At 43.2% G+C, this 17,075-nt stretch overlaps 1 protein-coding gene across 1 annotated transcript in view; it reads left to right on the top strand.

Annotated features, from left to right (window-relative positions):
* Positions 1-243: 243 nt before the first annotated feature.
* Positions 244-17,075, top strand: part of NMNAT2 (nicotinamide nucleotide adenylyltransferase 2) — a 113,642-nt gene continuing 96,810 nt past the window's right edge. Inside the window, exon 1 of the mRNA XM_081025074.1 lies at positions 244-472. Coding sequence (XP_080881200.1) covers positions 388-472 — 85 coding nt within the window. The 5' untranslated portion in view covers positions 244-387. The remainder of the gene's footprint in view (positions 473-17,075) is intronic.

Here is a 17,075-nt window from a genome sequence, read left to right on the forward strand (position 1 = left end):
AAGCGACAGAGCTCACATCATTCTGTAAGTACTCATGGTTCTCGACTTGGGTACCACGTTTTGTCTTGTAGATAAAAACTAAGAAAGAGAGCGTGATGGAGTGAGGCGGGGGTGAGATGAAGGAAGGGTGGGGGACGAGGATGAGAGACAAACAAGAAGCTAGACAGAAGAGAGAAGGACGGAGCCGAGCACTACAAAAGCAGCCTCGGAGCTTGCCGGAGCTCCAAGCGTTAAGGGGAGGCGGGGAGTGACGCGCGTTGCGTCTGGAGCGGCTTCTTGGAGTCCACAGCACTCAACCCAGGAGGCTCGCCTTCCTTTCTCTCTCAGACACACCAGAAACAAAAAGAGGGGCGATCCCTGCACCGGCGCGAGGGACCCACCCGCACAATGACCGAGACCACCAAGACCCACGTTATCTTGCTTGCCTGCGGCAGCTTCAATCCTATCACCAAAGGGCACATTCAGATGTTCGGTGAGTCCTCCCGCCCACCCTCGGAGCTGTTTCCTGCCTCGATCCTTTCCCCGGCACCTGTGTTTTCCAGGGCGATTGAACAGGGAGGCGTGTGGCCCGTAGGCGGGGGGCTCTGCCCGATCCCGCTGGTGGGGGGGTCAGCCCCTCTATGCCGGGCTCCCGGGAGAGGACGCAGATTGCGCTTTCGAGGCGTCAGTTGCTCGGGCCAGAGCCGGCTCGCGGGGGGCCAGGACGTGGGGGAGGGGCCAGGACGTGGGGGAGGGGCAGGGCAGGGCGGGGGGGTGAGCGTCGGCTTGGGCTGGGCGCGAGGTCGAGGTTGGAGAGCTGGGGTGCGGCTGTGCGGTGCTTTGGCCACTCGGCTGATGAGGATCGGGATGGGGGCAGAGGTTGGGGCGCAGAGAAGGGAGAGGAGGGGGTTGGAGATAACGTGCTGTTTGTTTAGGATGGGCGGAAGCTCGAAGGAGTTAAACGATGTGTATGCATGGGACACACACACACACACACACACACACACCCCAGTAACTGGGCTGGAGCTGCAAGGAGATCGATTTAGGGTTTGGCGGATGGTTGGGGCGGCCAAGGGGCGAAATGTTTGGAGGTGGTGGACCGTGTCTTGCCCACGGGGGGTGGGTGGCTCAATGAATGGGGTGGGGGTGGGGGGTGCTTGGCCGGCTGGGGCCTGGCGGCCGGAACCTGCTGCCCCGGAAAGGGGGGGCGGGGCGACCGCTGCGGGCGGCCCCCCGCGAGCCGCCGTTGTTGGACCGGGACCCAAGTTGGCTCGGCTGTGCCCGGGGCGATGGCACCCGGGAGGCTGGCGGCGCTCCAGGGTCTGTAGGAGTGTGCGTGTGCGCGGTCGCGCGTGCGCGCCATTTGGGGCGGTGGGGAAGCGCATCCTCCAGCCGTGTGTTTCTCGGAGGCTTCAGGGCCCGGAGAGCGGGAGCGAGAGGGGACACCTGGCTGCTGGCTTGGGGTTCGCAGAGGCCAGGGAAAGGTGATCCGTGTCAGTCGGGTCTCTTGGGCCACTGCCGGGCAAACGACGCGGCTTTGCTGTCGCTCCGGTGGGACCCAGGGGCGCGGGGGCGTGCGCGTTTCGCTCCTGAGGGAGGGACGCGGAGGTCACTTTGGAAGCAGGATCGAGGCGAGGTTCGAAGTTGGGGGTGCTGTTGTCAGGCACCGAGGGAACCGAGGAGAGGAAAGCGAGCGGGCTGGGTGGGGATGGACGAGGCGCGAAGGGAGGCCCTGAGCCCGCGGGCCCGCGAGTCGCTATCCAGAGGCGGCGGTGCTGAAACGCAGTGGGCGCCGAAGCTGGCTGCGGGCACACGCGTTTATCCGGAGCCTGAGCATTGCTGGGCCCCCCCTCCCCCAGGGCTCTTTAACGAAAGCCATATCTATCATGTGGGCAAAGACTGGGAGAGGTATTTTACACTAAGAACAATCCTCTTTTAAACCTACAAGGTGCGTTGAACTGGGCCCGTTTATTTAAAAAACCTCATGAAAAGAATATAGGATTACTTTGGGCAGAGGGCCGATCAGGTAGGCACAATTGTAGTATCCAAGGAGGGAGACTGAGAGGTAGCCATCCCTTCCTTGCCATCCCTTCAGCTTTTAAAGGTGTTTTATTAGGAGCTAATGCCAATTTACCTATCAAATAAAGACGTTTTATGAAGCATCATGGTAGACCATCTCATCAGTCTTCTAAGGGAATATCTGTGCCTTGGGAACACTGCTTTCACTTTCTTTTTGATTCTGGAGTCTTCAGCCATGTCCTTTTCCTCTCTGTCCTTCTTTCCTCCAGATATTTTATGTATTCCTTTCAGTTGCCCAGGCAGGGATGGACTTTCCTCTGGAACTCCTTGGCTCCAGGAATCTTGAGTGAGCCAGCAGGCACTCCTCCTTTCTTCCTGGGGCTAAGGATATGGTTAATTCTGCTTGCTTTGGATTGAATTGCAAGAGAGACAGCTTTAGATTGAGAACCAAGTATTCTGCCTTGCAGCTGAAGAGAGTTTGGTAACAGTGAAAAAGGCTTTTGTCAAGTCAATGCCCACCTGCCAATTCTCCATGAGTTTAGAGGCTAGACTGTGAAAATAGGCATGGATTACAGCAGAGGGGTTTAGACATAGAGTAGGTGAAAGGAGACTTTTGACTATAGTGACTTTTGACTAATCGCCCCTACAGTAATGACTGTTTTCTTGTTGTTGGAACTGAGGAAGAACAGATAATATCTGTCAATAAAGGCTTTGGTGTGTCCATTCGTCACCTGTAATCCACAGAACATGAGAAGATATGGTATACTCACTGTGGCTTTCAGGTACTTATACCCTAATGAAGGATTTAGCACACATACATGTGAAAAGGAAATAAGAACACAAAATACATATTAAACTATTTTTTTTGTAGAATATCTAATAGGAATCTTTGAGCTCATGATAAATATTATAATTTATTTTTGTAGTTCTGGTTTATAAAGCCTTCTCATATATATCATGTCACATTCCTAATAACAAGCTTACAAGAAAGGCATCTTTATCTCCATTTTAAAAATGGGAAACTGATGTTCAGAGCCTAAGGGACTTTCTTAAGTGGCTTAAATGACATGGAGAGTGGGTGGCAGACTTGGGACGTGAACTCCATACTCCTGATTCCACTTGCAGAAACCTCTGCCCTGTACCAGGGCAAAGAACCAGTGCTCACTGAACTTCTAACTGCATAATTCCACGAACTTTATTTCCTTCAAACATATACCAACACAGATTAGAAGTAAATTGGCCATCAACTAAGTGAGATTCCTAAATATGCATTTCCTTAAGAGCTCTTTCCCAGCTGTAAGAAACCAGTTATCTCTGGGTTATTTTCTTCTTTTAAATGGCTTTTAATATTTTCTCTCTTGCAATACAGAAATAATTAATGCAATAAAGTTGTAGACCTTTCTTTAAGGCACCTGACATTTGTAATAGAAAAAAAAAAGTAAAGATCTAAACAGAACTTTGAAGTTTCAGACACTTTTAGTATTGAAACCCAGTTGTTTACCAAAGAAAAAAGAGAAAGACTATAAACAAAAAGAGAGGTGGCGTGCAGAACTAAAAACTCACTATCTCTGTAAAATAGTACTGATATAGTTCTCAATATTTGTAAAATATTTTAAAATGAGCTTTTCCCTTTACTCGGAAAGGGAAGTTGACAGTATTCCTATTTATAGCTATAGAAACATATAGGAAAACACAATGTTTGTGTAGAGATACTCGACACCTATATACTTAACTGTAACTAAAATGTTTTCAGGGATTAATCTAAGGTCTTGGCAAAGTAAACCCATAAACTAGCAATGTTTTATTTCATGGACCTACCTTGTTACATAAGAAGATTATGTGATGGTAGAAGTTTTTTTTTTTAACATGTAAGTGTTTTTATTAAGTATGTAGAGATTATATTTCAGTATAACTATTTGTATTTATATTGCTATATTTGTCAATAAATCTGCCACTGGGAAATCAGATAGCAAGTTAAATAGAAAAGCAAGAAAGGACTGATCAGGTTAGTTTTGCCATGAAAAAAAAACGAATTGAGGGACTTGATCAGAGCAGAAATGTATCTTGTTTTTCAATGATTGCAAAATAACTAGATTTTCCAGTTTTTCCATTTCAAAATATTTTTGCTTTGAACAGTTGAATCTTTTGAAAAGAGACATGATCTGATTCTGTTCCTCTTTAAGGGTAATGAAGAGTGTTCTCTCTCCTTGCTGTGGAATTGGAAATGTAGCCCCTATTGCTACAACTAGAAATCAGCAGAAAAAATGAATTTGAGTTGCTACAAATAGAGAGAGAACTGTGAGAAATCAAGGAACTTTAATATGCTTGAAATGCCTATTAAAAAAGCATGTCTTTGCTCCATAATAGTTGTGAAATAAATAAATACATAAATAAATAAATGTATAGAATCTTGTCCAGGTAGAGGAATCTATCATGCACAGGCCTGGGGTGGTGAGATGGAGCCAGGATTTACTAGAACTAAGGAAATTTCAGGATTGTTCAAGGAGGAAGGGAATGAGCGAGAAAACTAGAGAGGTGGGTGGCAATCAGACCAACTATGAAGGCTTGTAAGTCATGCTAAAGAATTTAGCTTTTATCAAAATTAGATAGATAATCTCTCCATCTCCTGTTAGGCAATACTTGTGAAAGTAATCTATACATGAAAGAGAATGAAAACCCAATTTTGAAAGTGTTTCTTTAAAAATATTCAAGTCTAAATTTTACGATATCACTAAAATATTCAAGTCTAAATTTTATGGTGCTCTTGGCTGCCAATACAGTGTTCTGTATATAGTGGTTGCTTAATCAATACTTAATGGTACTGTGAATTATATACTTTCTAGTAGAATTCTCATTCATTTTTAAAGAATTTTCAAATCATCCTGAATTGCTCAAAAAAGATCCCAAGGGCACAAAGGAATGCGTTAAATATTTTTTTCAACACTATTTTTTAAAATAAAGCAAGCAAACAATACTCAACACACAAAATTTTGGTAAAACAAAGACATTTAAAATAATTCTTTAGGACGTGATGTAACAGACGAAGAGGTGGGATATAGGAATTCATTTTATAGAGAATTGCATAACTTCATTTATTCATATATTCTGTATTGCAATATACGTAAATGTAACATCAGTTTACAAGGACGGAAGTTTTACATTGCCAGAAGATTTCCAGTTATAATCATTCAATTGCATGGAATGCCTTTGCTGTTTTAGGATACAGTTTGGCAGATAGCCTCAGAAACATTTTAGCCCAAAAAGGTATTAAGTGGCTTACATGGTATGACTAAGGCCATCGTCCTGATATTGGGCTCCCTCCTCCTTTTGTGTTATACAATATCTCCATGATCTGTGAACTCTGCAGCAAAGGCAAATGCTATACACCAGGGGTGTCCAAACTTTTTTCAACGTTTTTCACCAAGGGCCATATGCGGTAAAATACACAAACAGCTGGGCCACTCACTCGAGGTGAAGTACGTATTGCCTCACCTGGTTTACTTAAGTAAACTAAATATATTTTTGGAGTTTGCTGCGGGCCAATTAACAGTGGAACATGGGCCGCAGTTGGCCCGCGGGCCGCAGTTTGGACACTCCTGCTATAAACACTACCAGCACCATCCTCTTCCCCATTATCCTTTTAATAATGAAGCTAACTTTATTTGAGCTTCTTTAAACTAGTATCACTAAACTGTTTTCCATGAAATCGATTGCAAAATTGTCTTTAGATCTGGACAAGTGAGCAAACCAGGAAAATTCTTGTAATTCTGGGGATACGGAGGTAAGGAGAGGAGATAGAAAAGGAGCAAGACTCAGAGGCTAACCCTTTTCTCCTGCATCATCTTGCCTCCACATGGTAGCCATGCTGCTACACCTGGACCTCATTTAATATTTGCCGGACAGAAGGAGGATCAGTGAAGTATAGCCCCTAGATAAGAGTAAATACTTAGTGTTTCTCTTGTTCTAGTCTCTTAGGTCAAAACCCTTGGACTAATGCGTGATCTTTTTTTTTCTGTGCACATCCCATCTATGTCAGCAGATATTTTTGGATCTCTCTATCTTCAAAATATAACTAGGACCAACCACTTTTCATCGACAACCTTGGTGTGAGCCATCGGTGTCTTTCACCCGAATTATTGCAATAGCCTCTTAACTGATCTCCTCGCTACTACCATTAGCCCCAGTACTCAATCCTCAACAAAACAGACAAAGCAATCCTTTTAAAATGGAAGCCAGACCTATGTCAGATCGTTTTGCAACTTTGCTCAAAATCCTCCAATTGCTCTCTAACTTATTCAGAGTCATTATAATGACCTACAAGGCCTCCATGATCTGCCGTCTATCCCCCTCAGCTCCCTCCTTATCCAAACACACCTCATTCTTAGCCAACCTCAATGACCTCCTTGCTTTGGCCTTAGAATCTTTGTACTAAATGCTCCCTCTGCCAGGAATGCCCTTCCCCCGTATGTCCCCATGTCCACTTCACTCTCTTTCTCAAAGTCTTTGCCCAAATCTAACTTTCTCATTGTCCACTTAGTAGGTTCTATTCCCCAATCACATACTTTTATTTTTTTTTTTTTTTTTTTTTTTATTAATTAATTTATTTATTAGTTTCAGGTGTACAAAACAAGGTAATACTTAGACGTTCATCATTTATATCCCTCATACTGTGAACCCCCCTCCCCCCATCCACTATCCCTCCGACCTCACACTGAACCATCACATTATATATATAAAATTATAGTTGGCATTCATTAATGTTTAGCTTCTGATGTACTATGCCATGATCAGGTATCCACAGTATCCCTGAGGTGGTCTCCCAAATAGGACGCATGTCCATCGGATACCCAACAAAATCTTTACAACATTATAGAATACCTTCCCCAAATTAATTTTCAAAAGAAAAACCCTGAGGCCATCTTGTGGTTACCAGCTGCTTCCAAATCCCTTCACCTTTCCCCTTATCCCCAACCCCCTCCCACACACCCATCTAACCACTCTCGGTTTTTTCTCTGCGTCCCCAAAACTGACTCTGATTAGTTCATTCACATAGTCTTTTCTTTAGATTCCATATATAAGTGAGATCATATGGTACTTGTCTTTCTCTTTCTGACTTATTTCACTTAACATAATGTTCTCTAGATCCATCCATGTTGCTGCAAATGATAAGATTTCTTTCTTCTTTATGGCTGCGTAATACTCCATTGTATAAATGTACCACAGCTTCTTAATCCAGTCATCTACCGATGGGCATTTTGGTTGTTTCCATATCTTGGCTATTGTGTAAAGTGCTGCAATAAACATAGGAGTGCATACAGATTTTTGAATTGGAGTTTTGGATTTCTCCGGGTAGATGCCTAGGAGTGGAATTACTGGATCATAGGGTAGTTCCATTTTCAGATTCCTGAGATACCTCCATACTGTTTTCCATAGTGGCTGCACTAATCTGCAATCCCACCAACAGTGCACTAGCGTTCCCTTTTCTCCACATCCGCGCCAGCATTTGTTGTTTGTTGATTTATTGATAATAGCCATTTTGACTGGAGTGAGGTGGTATCTCATTGTGGTTTTTATTTGCATTTCTCTGATGGTTAGTGAGGTTGAGCATTTCTTCATATGTCTTCTTGCCTTCTGTATGTCCTTCTTAGAGAAATGTCTCCCCAAGTCCTCTGCCCATTTTTTAATTGGGTTGTTTGTTTTTTTGGAGTTGAGTTGAGTAAGTTTTTTATAGATTTGTGATATTAATCCCTTATCAGATATATCATTGGCAAATATCTTTTCCCATACAGTAGGATCCCTTTTTGTTTTATTGATGGTTTCCTTTGCTGCCCCAATCACATACTTTTAAATCATAACTCAAACACCCATTTCCCCTTGTCCTGCTCTACTTACATCTTATCACCTTTTAACAAAGCTTATTATTTCCTTATTTGTCAGGTTTATTGTTTAATTGTGTGTCTCCCCAGCTGGAATGTGAGCTCTTCAGGGACAGGGATCTTTGTTTACTCTTCTCACTAATGTATCTCTCAGGCTCCCAGAACAGTGCCTGGCACGTAGTTGGTGCTCAGTAAATGTCTGTTGAATGAGTGAATGAATGAAATGTTAGAATTAACCTACCACCTTTACCTCAAGTCTGTATTCTTTCTGGAGCAAGAAGGGTAGTCATGAGTGAACTCATGGCCACTGATTCATTAAACAAATGTTTATGGAGTTGTGCACGTGCTTCAGGTACCATGCTAGGCCTCAGGGATATGAAAATTAAAGACACCGCTTCCCACCCCTCCGGGAGAACATCTTCCATAGAGGAGAGAACATCTTCCATAGAGGAGATAAACTAGCTAGCAGGTCAACTTGTAAGTGCTGTTAAAGAGGTGAGAATGAGGTAAAGGCAGCCTGGAGGAGGACGCTATCACTCTAGATAGGGCAGGTTTCAGTGAGAGTAAGCTTGAAAGTAGAAGCTGCACCATGGACCTGATGGATAATTGAGAGCAGGATGTGTGGAAAGGCCCCAAACAGCGCAGCACACTCAGGGATCTCCAAGGAGCTTGCTAGATGACTGGAGTGTGTGGCGACAGGGAAGGGCAGGAGATGAGAGAGCCAGAACACAGGTGGGGGCGGCGTGGGATTGCCAAATTGTTTAGACTTTCCCAGCACTGTTAGTGAGCCACTGAAGGGCCCTGAGCAGAGAAGCACATTTCAGATATAAGCTTGCCTCCCAAATGGCCATGTTCATTGTATTGGGGATCTGCCACTGCGATTTTATCGAAACATTTTAAAGCTATTATTTCTGTGTCACTCTTTGAAATGAGGGCTTTCCCTCCCCCATCCCCCGTGATTTAATGAATTAATTAACTAATTAATTTATATTTTCTGGAATAGAAACATTGTACATTGTTCAAGCCATAGCTACTGAAGGAATAAATAGGTGAAAAATTATACGCATCCAAACAATCAATCAAACAAACAACCACTTCTCCATTGGGACGTTGCTCTCACTGAGGTACTAAATGTACCCCTTCTTTCCTTCAATGGGATGGCCCTTCATTGTTCAGGTATTCTCAGATTTGGTAAACTCCATTCACCCTATTAGATTGTCCATGATTTTGTAGATTTGGAGTCATGTGCCTACTCTCTTATTCCACCAGCTCCGTTGTCTGAGGAGTAAAGACCATCGAGATCCTTTCCTTCGACATTTGTTTTCAGCTGTAATCCTTTCAGGAACAAGTATCTTTCTTCTCTTGCTATAAGGCTATGGGTTTCTATGACTTTGAAATTTATTAATATTATATCATTTTAAAGCCTCAGATAAATGGCATTCCAGTGGGGGGTTGGGTTTTCCAATGCTTTATTCTTCAACATTTTTCTAACCCTTCATCTAGGTACCTACAGAGAGGTAAAATCCTTTTTCCATGGAGTCCTGAGATGAAACTACATCAATGATGGTTCTCAGTTCCTTTGAAATATTTATGTGCTGATATGTATTTAGTAGTGTGTGGATCTTCACGTGAACTTTAAAATAAGGCAAAATTTTTAAAACTTAGTGACTCTTACCCGTTATAAATTAAAATTAAAAAAGATAATCACATATTGTACATATAAACTTAAGCCATAATTGCTTCATTTGCCATGAACCGATCTTACTAGGCACAATTTAAAAATTATTTACTTGTTATGCCCCCGAGAATCAAAGTTGATAGATGATGTATATTTTCTTATGTTGTGAATCGTGTTGATGAAAAGTGGGTAAATATCCCCGTTTTTCCTATTGCTTTATTATTTCTCTACATATGGAAATTAATAAACTAAATTGCTGTTGATTTGGGAATGTACTTAGTCCCCTTTAGCCTTTGTTTTCTCATCTGTAAATAGGGTGATTGATTTAACCCAGGGGGTCAGCAAACGACAGCCTCGTGGCAAAACGTGGCTTGCAAGCTAAGAATGACTTTTACATCTTTAAATGGTTGAAAAACATGTAAAAGAAGAAGAAATATTTTGTGACACATGAAAATTTTATAAAATTCAAATTTCAGTATTCATAAATACAGTTTTATTGGCACACAGACACACTCATTCATATGTGTATCATCTGTGGCTATTTTCACGTTACGACAGCGGAATTGAGCACTTGCAACAGAAACATACGGAATGCAGAGCCTAAAATATTTACTATCTGCCCTTTCACAGAAAAGGTTTGCCTACCCCTGATCTCACCGACCTCTTGGGGTTGGAATGGGGAATGAATCTAAAAGGTTCTAAAAATATAAAGTGCAGTTGAAGTCCATTACCCAGAGGAACTCTTTCATGAACAATTTTTCAGTCTAAACTAAATCTCTAAAAAGACTCATTTAAGCAGCAAATGTAGTTCCAATTTCATAATTGTAATTTTTCCGGCTGACTGAGTAAATGGCCATGTTCACAATGGGGATGATTTTCTGGTGTTTGGTTTACACTGGACATAGATTCGCCCCTCTGGCTAATGTTGGATGTTTTCTTCTCAGAACATCCTTTTCCTGAATCACAGCTACCTCCTCCTTTAAATCTAATATTTTACATACCTTATATTTGAGGATTTAAAAAAAATGAACACATCAGTTGTATCAGGCTTTTTACAGTCTGCTCTTGCAATCACATCTTATTTTCCTGCAGCATTTCACCTCCCTTTGAACTCTAATAGTACTTGGTTTGTCCCTGTCTTCTAGCACTTAGCATATTGAGCTGTGGGTTGTAGCTATTATTGTCCACGTTTCACTTTCTCTATCAGATGTAGGCCCTTGTCAGGGTCACATGGCTTTCCGTACCTTCTAGAGTGCCTGCCTAGCATCATACTCTAGGCTCATGGAAAATACTATCAATATTTAACAAATGAATGAATGACTGAACTGTTAGGAATTTCCATAATCTCCAAGTTTATGCAGAATGGGTGATCAGAAATCAGACAAGAATTTGGGAACCAGGAAGTACTAGAAAACAGATTTAAGTGTGACAGAGTCAGAAAACAGGACAAATAGCAGAAACTCAGGAACCTCAAAACTGAAATATTGTCGCCTTGAGATAAGAAAGCTCACGCGTCCTAGAGTGGAATTCTCTCCCTGAGGATAGCCTATCCACAGTGGGGACCTGCCTGTCACGTTTGGGAACTAATAAGTCTGTGTCTTGGCAGGAGGGAAAAATGTGGGGTCAAGGTAAATTCTGAAACTGTCCATTAGATGCTTCAGTCAGACGCATGGTACATCTAGGAATTGTTTCTCAGTGAGGATGGCAGAGGAGTTAAGTTTTATTTTTATTTATAGTTTGAAAAACGTTTGATGTACATGGCACCTGGCCTGGCAAAGGGAAGCTTTGTGTATTATTTGCTCTGCTTCAGACAAACAAAAATGAATAAAAAACCTTGCTTTGTCCATTTCTAGTTTTCATCATCAGAAATCACAGGATCTTCATTTAGGGCCTTTTCAAAAAATCATGCAGATACTCATCCAGTCCTGAAATCCTCTGCAAAACATCTTCACAAGTATTTGTCCAAACTCTGCTTGAGGTCATCCAGGCCCAGGGAGTGCACTCTTTTCCAAAGCAGCCAAATAGCCCTTTGTTCAATTGTACTTTTTTCCAGATTGTTCCTTCTAGTGGATTGATGTTGGCCTTGACAGGACTTCCATGTGTTGGCCTCAGTCCTCTTCCCTGAGATCCACAGAGCAGTCTAATCTGTCTTCCGCTTGTGGGACTTTCCAATAGCTGAAGACAGCTGCTCTCTCCTCCTCACCCGTCTTCTCTTGAGGCTTCACAAGCCCCAGTTCCCTCAGCTGGACATACATTAGTGTTTCTACTCTTCAAGATATCCTGGCTCACCTTTCTTGAACAGATTTTCATTGTCTATATCCCTCCCTAAAGGTTATATCCAGTTCACGATGCGGCATTCCGATGTGGCCTGCTCTGTGCTGTCTTATGTATTATTGAACTGAGCTTACTGAGTCTCTCTTTATTTGTGGCACTGTCTCTCTCTCTCTTTCTAACTGAATCAGGTAAGACAAGCTGCGGCTACCTGCCTGCTAAAACTACCAAACTGGTCCTGTTTATTTAAAAATCTGGCTGGTAGAAAACAAACAAGCAAACAAACAAAAAACTGGTATATCATCAAGATGTGGTATCCTGTGGAGCTTTGCAATTGGTACACCTGCTTAATTATGTGAGATGATGTCAATCACACATGGGACTGACATGCCGCCTTTAGAATAAGAAAGAACGCTTGCAGGTTCCCAGATAAGGCTGAGATGAGAAGTCTCTGAATTCTTGAATGATCGAGTTTCTTGATATTTCACTGCAGGGACTTTTACTTTTAAATGGATTCTGTTGAGCACTCCAAATAACTCTTGTCCGTGTTTCAAAGTCCTGGTTTGGGGACTGATCTCTGAGCTTTCTTCCTATCTTGTCTTGCTAGCGCCGCCCCTCGTGTTTATGCCATTGGCACCGCCCTCTTCCCAGGATTCCCACCAGAGTGGCTAAAGTGCTCTTGTGCCCTGTAATGGTGAATTTGTCCCAACAGAAGTGAGCTGTGTCACATTTAAATTGGGCAGGCGGAATCTTTTTAAAAAACCAAATAACAAAAAAGTCATTTTTCTTATGGAAATTCCTAACATGCCAAAGTAAGCAGAATGATAGAAGGAACACCAATGTATCTGCCACTCAATCTTGCTTCATTGATACCCCTACCCACTGCCCCACTCCTGCTCTATATTCTTTTGAAGCAAATCCCAGACATCCTATTGTTTCAAGGTGAGATCCTTTCAGCTAGCACATAATTGCTTCTCTGTCTGTATGACTTCCGTTTACAGACTGAATCTTTCTCCTCCCTGTATTACGTTGGTTTGCTTGACAGTATGAGTTGCAGGCCGAGCTGGTATGAGGACAATGTCTCATTTCCGTCTTTGAGCAGACAAAATAATGCCTCCATCCCGGTCAATAGCAGGTGACACTAGCGTGGCATTGCCTTTAAAGCGAGGGATTGATGGCCTTTCCCATCTTTCTCACATTATGTGGGGCCCCTGCACATGGAACCCCCACTGGACACAATGGGCCATTCTTCCACAACATACAACATTCAGCTCTTTATCCCTTATCATTCAAAGCCATGCATGTCTGTTAGGAGAGGTTTCTACCTCAATGGTTCCCAGCCTGGGGGTTCTGAACAACCAGGGCTTCTCACAAATCAGAGTAGGTCTGGAAACTGCTTCTAGTATTTCTAAGCGTATTCACTCACCCTCAAGATGACACAGGGGAGTGTCAAGTTTCCGGGCTTTTGCTTATATTATCATCAATTTGGTGAGGTAAGATCATACCGATCGGAAGTCAGTTCTTGATAAACAAACAAACAAACAGAAAAAATGAATTTTTTTCTTCCATTTCTTCAAAGGGGAGGAAAATAAACCAATTCTGTTTGGTGACAAAGTTGGCTCCTGGGGTAGCATTTGAGTTCTGGGCTTCTGTTTGGCCTGACTTTAACCTCCGTGGAAAATTAAAATAAAATCCTTCTTGTTGGGCCCCTTAATCCTTCCCTTGTACTGTTTTAAATCAACTTTTCAAAGTGTATTGTCATGCAGTTCTGTGATCATTTGCATTTAAATGTAGTGAATAAAGAGCTCCCTGCAGAACCCTTTGAGGAATGGATAAACCCACTCTCCCAGTTTGCCCAGCCAATCATATTGCTCTGAATATTCATAAAAAACAGGCTTGAATGACTTCTCCATATGGAATTTGCTCTTCCCAGCTGCACTTTGTTTCATTGAGATTGGTTTTTGGAGGTTTCCTACAGTGGATGGGAAGGAATGGTGGGGAGCTGGTAAGGACAGTCTCCTGTGTGGGGCTTCCCATCATGGCCCCTGGGGTGCTTTCATGCTGTCTTCCTGGCATTGGTTCCCTTCACTTTCCTACCACCCACTCAATACCCGAAATAATTTACAAGGCACATTCCTTTTAAATGCATATTGGTTTATTTCCGTCTATTGTGATTAAACATTTTTTCGGTTGTTGTTTTTAAAGAAATGCATAAAGGCATTGTGTTGGAAAAGGCTGGGAAAGAGAAAAGGTGTAAGAAATGATGTTGCTTATCAGGAATCATTGAATTGTAGGGCAGTAGCTTTACACTTTAGAAATTAAACTTTAGAGATTAAAGGGATTGGGAAGAAAAAAGAAACCTAACTTGTCAATTGGGTGATCTCTCAGCTTCCTTTCCCTTTCCACAGGCTTTGACTAGCCCCAGAGGGCACCTGCCCAAATGCCTTTGTGGGAACTGAAACCACTTACTTACACTTCCTGAATCCGAGTGGGGAGCAACAGCGGTCTGACATCCCTGACACGATGGGATTTTTCTAGCCTGTGTTGTGACCAACTCTGATCATCCTCTCTAATAAATGTGTTAGTTAAAAACTAACACACGAGCTAACAGTTATTGAGCACTTACTTTGTGCCAGGTACTGTTTTAAGTGCTTTCCTCTCCTTGCCTCATTTAATCTGACAACAATCCTGTTATCGTTTCCATTCAGCTAGTGATCAGAGAGGTTAGGTAACTTGTGTTAAGCCACACAGCAAGTGCTCGTTGGTCAGGCACGTAGATCCACGTGCTGTGACTCTGGAGATCACTGTTTTGAGATGCTGCCTCACTCATTGGTTGAGGGTAAAGGGACCTTCAGCACTGGGTTAAGGGCTGTGGTTTGTGTGCAGAGAGGCTTACACTGCTCTGGGGAATTCTGCCCAAGGCAGCCAAATGTGGAGGGCCAGAGGACTCTGCAGATCACCAGAGAGACCTGTGGACAAGTCCAGAGGACAGAGAGAGGAGCAATAAGAAGGGCTCAGCTCAGAAGCAGGAGCCACTGAGGAACAGGAGGAGATTGGGAGCAAATCCAGATAAGTCCTGGGTGATGGCCAAACCGAGTGAAGTAGCCACACTTCCCTGTTTGCTAATTTAAAGCAACAGGGTCAGAGTAATGGATAGAAACGTAAAATTCCTGCCCTTCTTTTGCACTGTAGTTGGCACTAGTGTCTACAGATAATTATTTAGTAACCTCCCTCGCCCACATATTGTAAAATAAGTATAATAATCCCTACCTTGTTGGGCTGTTGTGAGGATTAAATGAAATAATGTGACTGTATTGTAACAAACACCACCTCCTTTGCTTGCCTGGCTCTCACCTTGGGCCCCAATGCCTTATTGCACCCCCTGAAAAATCACAGATCAGTCCCTAAGTCTAAGTGTGATGCCAATTTTACTAAATATTTTATGAAGAGATAGCAGGGGTGAGAGTGTAAATCACCAACAATTTCTAAAATGTCCTACTCAACTCTAGGGAAAGGAAATTTGGTTCTTGCCCTTATGGTAGCAGGTTTTTCTCTCGTCTTCTAGCAACTGCCTCCCACCTCCCCATGCCCTTCTGGGAAAATGATCTGTCAGCTCCTCCCCACTTAACTTCCTCCCTCTGCTGCCCCTCCATCACCTCTCCCACCTCTTTAAATCCCTTGGCTGGCCTACTCCACTCAACAAGCAAAAGCCACCACTGGTAGTCAGACTCCATCCGGCTGTAGTTCTCCAAGTATGTCCCAGCTACGTGGATAAAGAGCATAGCCCTCCCTGTCATGTACAGTGTTCTTAGCAAACTTGCTGGCCCTCAGCACGTGATTGATAAATGGGGGTAATAGCTGTTGCCAGTGTCTGTCCCGTGATAACTTGAGGTCTGGTTCCAGTTAGTGGAGGATTTGGGAGATGGCTGAAAGGCAAAGGCAAAGCAGGGTGAGCGATTGCCATCTAGAGGTGTTGTGAGTGGGCTGGCATCTCAGAGAGACCCGGGAACATGTGGACGTTACCCAGCGCGGTGGCCTTGTATCCAAGACTGTTTGCTCTTCTCCTTTCCATAATTGCTGGTACTGTCAGTGTAATTGCTTAACTGTCAGTGAGACTAAAATGACCAGTGAAGACCTCCTACTCGTTCACGCGGGACAGAGCACCTCGTTTAGATGTGAGCCCTTGGTAGGTCCTGTAGGGTAAGGCTGGAATAGGCTGTGCCCCTAATCTTCCTGTAGAAAAGTCAGCTTTTGCTGCTGCTGGAAGGATCTAGGGCAGCAGTCAGGTGACTGCTCAATTTTTGTGAGGGCTGGCAAGAGAACCATGGTTTGCGGCCAGATTTTTGCGCCTGTGCTCACCCTGTTGCCCTGGAACACACGGTGACTTAGGGTATAGGGAGGCGTCAGAGAATGGAAAATAATTAGATTTGCAGTAGGAAGAAAAGACTTTAGAGGTCATTCAGTCACTGATTGGATACTTTTCGTGGCAGGGAGCTCATGTCCAGTCTGTTTCATTGCTGGACAGCTTCCTTTGTTAGAAAGCTCTAGTGTCATGAACAAAACCTGGGTTCTTGTAACTTTGGACTGTTTGTCCCAGTGCTATCTTCTGAAAATGTCAACCAGGCTCTGTTTTATTGAGCTTTAACATCACCCCCATTCCCTCGCATCTAAATTGGGAAGCTTGAATGTCTTTGTTATTCAAACGCATAATACATTTTGGACTATCTCCACCCAAAGTTTGAAGCACTGTCCACCCCCCTTGCCAGAGGAAGGATTGGTGCGTAACATGTTAATAAGTTATTACTAGGCATCTCTAACATAGCTCTTCTGCTCTGTTCTCCATCGATCTCTATCCATCCTGCTTCATAGCACGATCACCCCCTGACCTATCTAGAGGGTATTTATTTGATTATTGACATCGCTTCTCTATGAGCATAGACTCCGTGAGAGCAGAATCTTGTACTGTTCTCTGCTCTCCTGTACTATACCCCCAGTGTTTAGAACAATGCTGGAACATAAGAAGTACTTGATTGGTATTTATTGAATAAATTATGAGCCAAATTAGGATAGTGACGGTCCCAGATCCCTTGTACTCATCTGAGTACTCCGGAAAAAGACACGTTGTTTCTTCGAAGGCAGACTGGTACGCCAGCAGTAGTTCTAATCCTGGAGTCAGGGGACTTGAGTTCGTCAGTTTTGTGCTCATTGTCTAGGTGACACGCAAGCTGGATATTTAACTGCTCTGGGACTTA

This window comes from Rhinolophus hipposideros (assembly GCF_964194185.1).
Source record: "Rhinolophus hipposideros genome assembly, chromosome: 19".
Lineage (NCBI taxonomy): Eukaryota > Metazoa > Chordata > Mammalia > Chiroptera > Rhinolophidae > Rhinolophus > Rhinolophus hipposideros.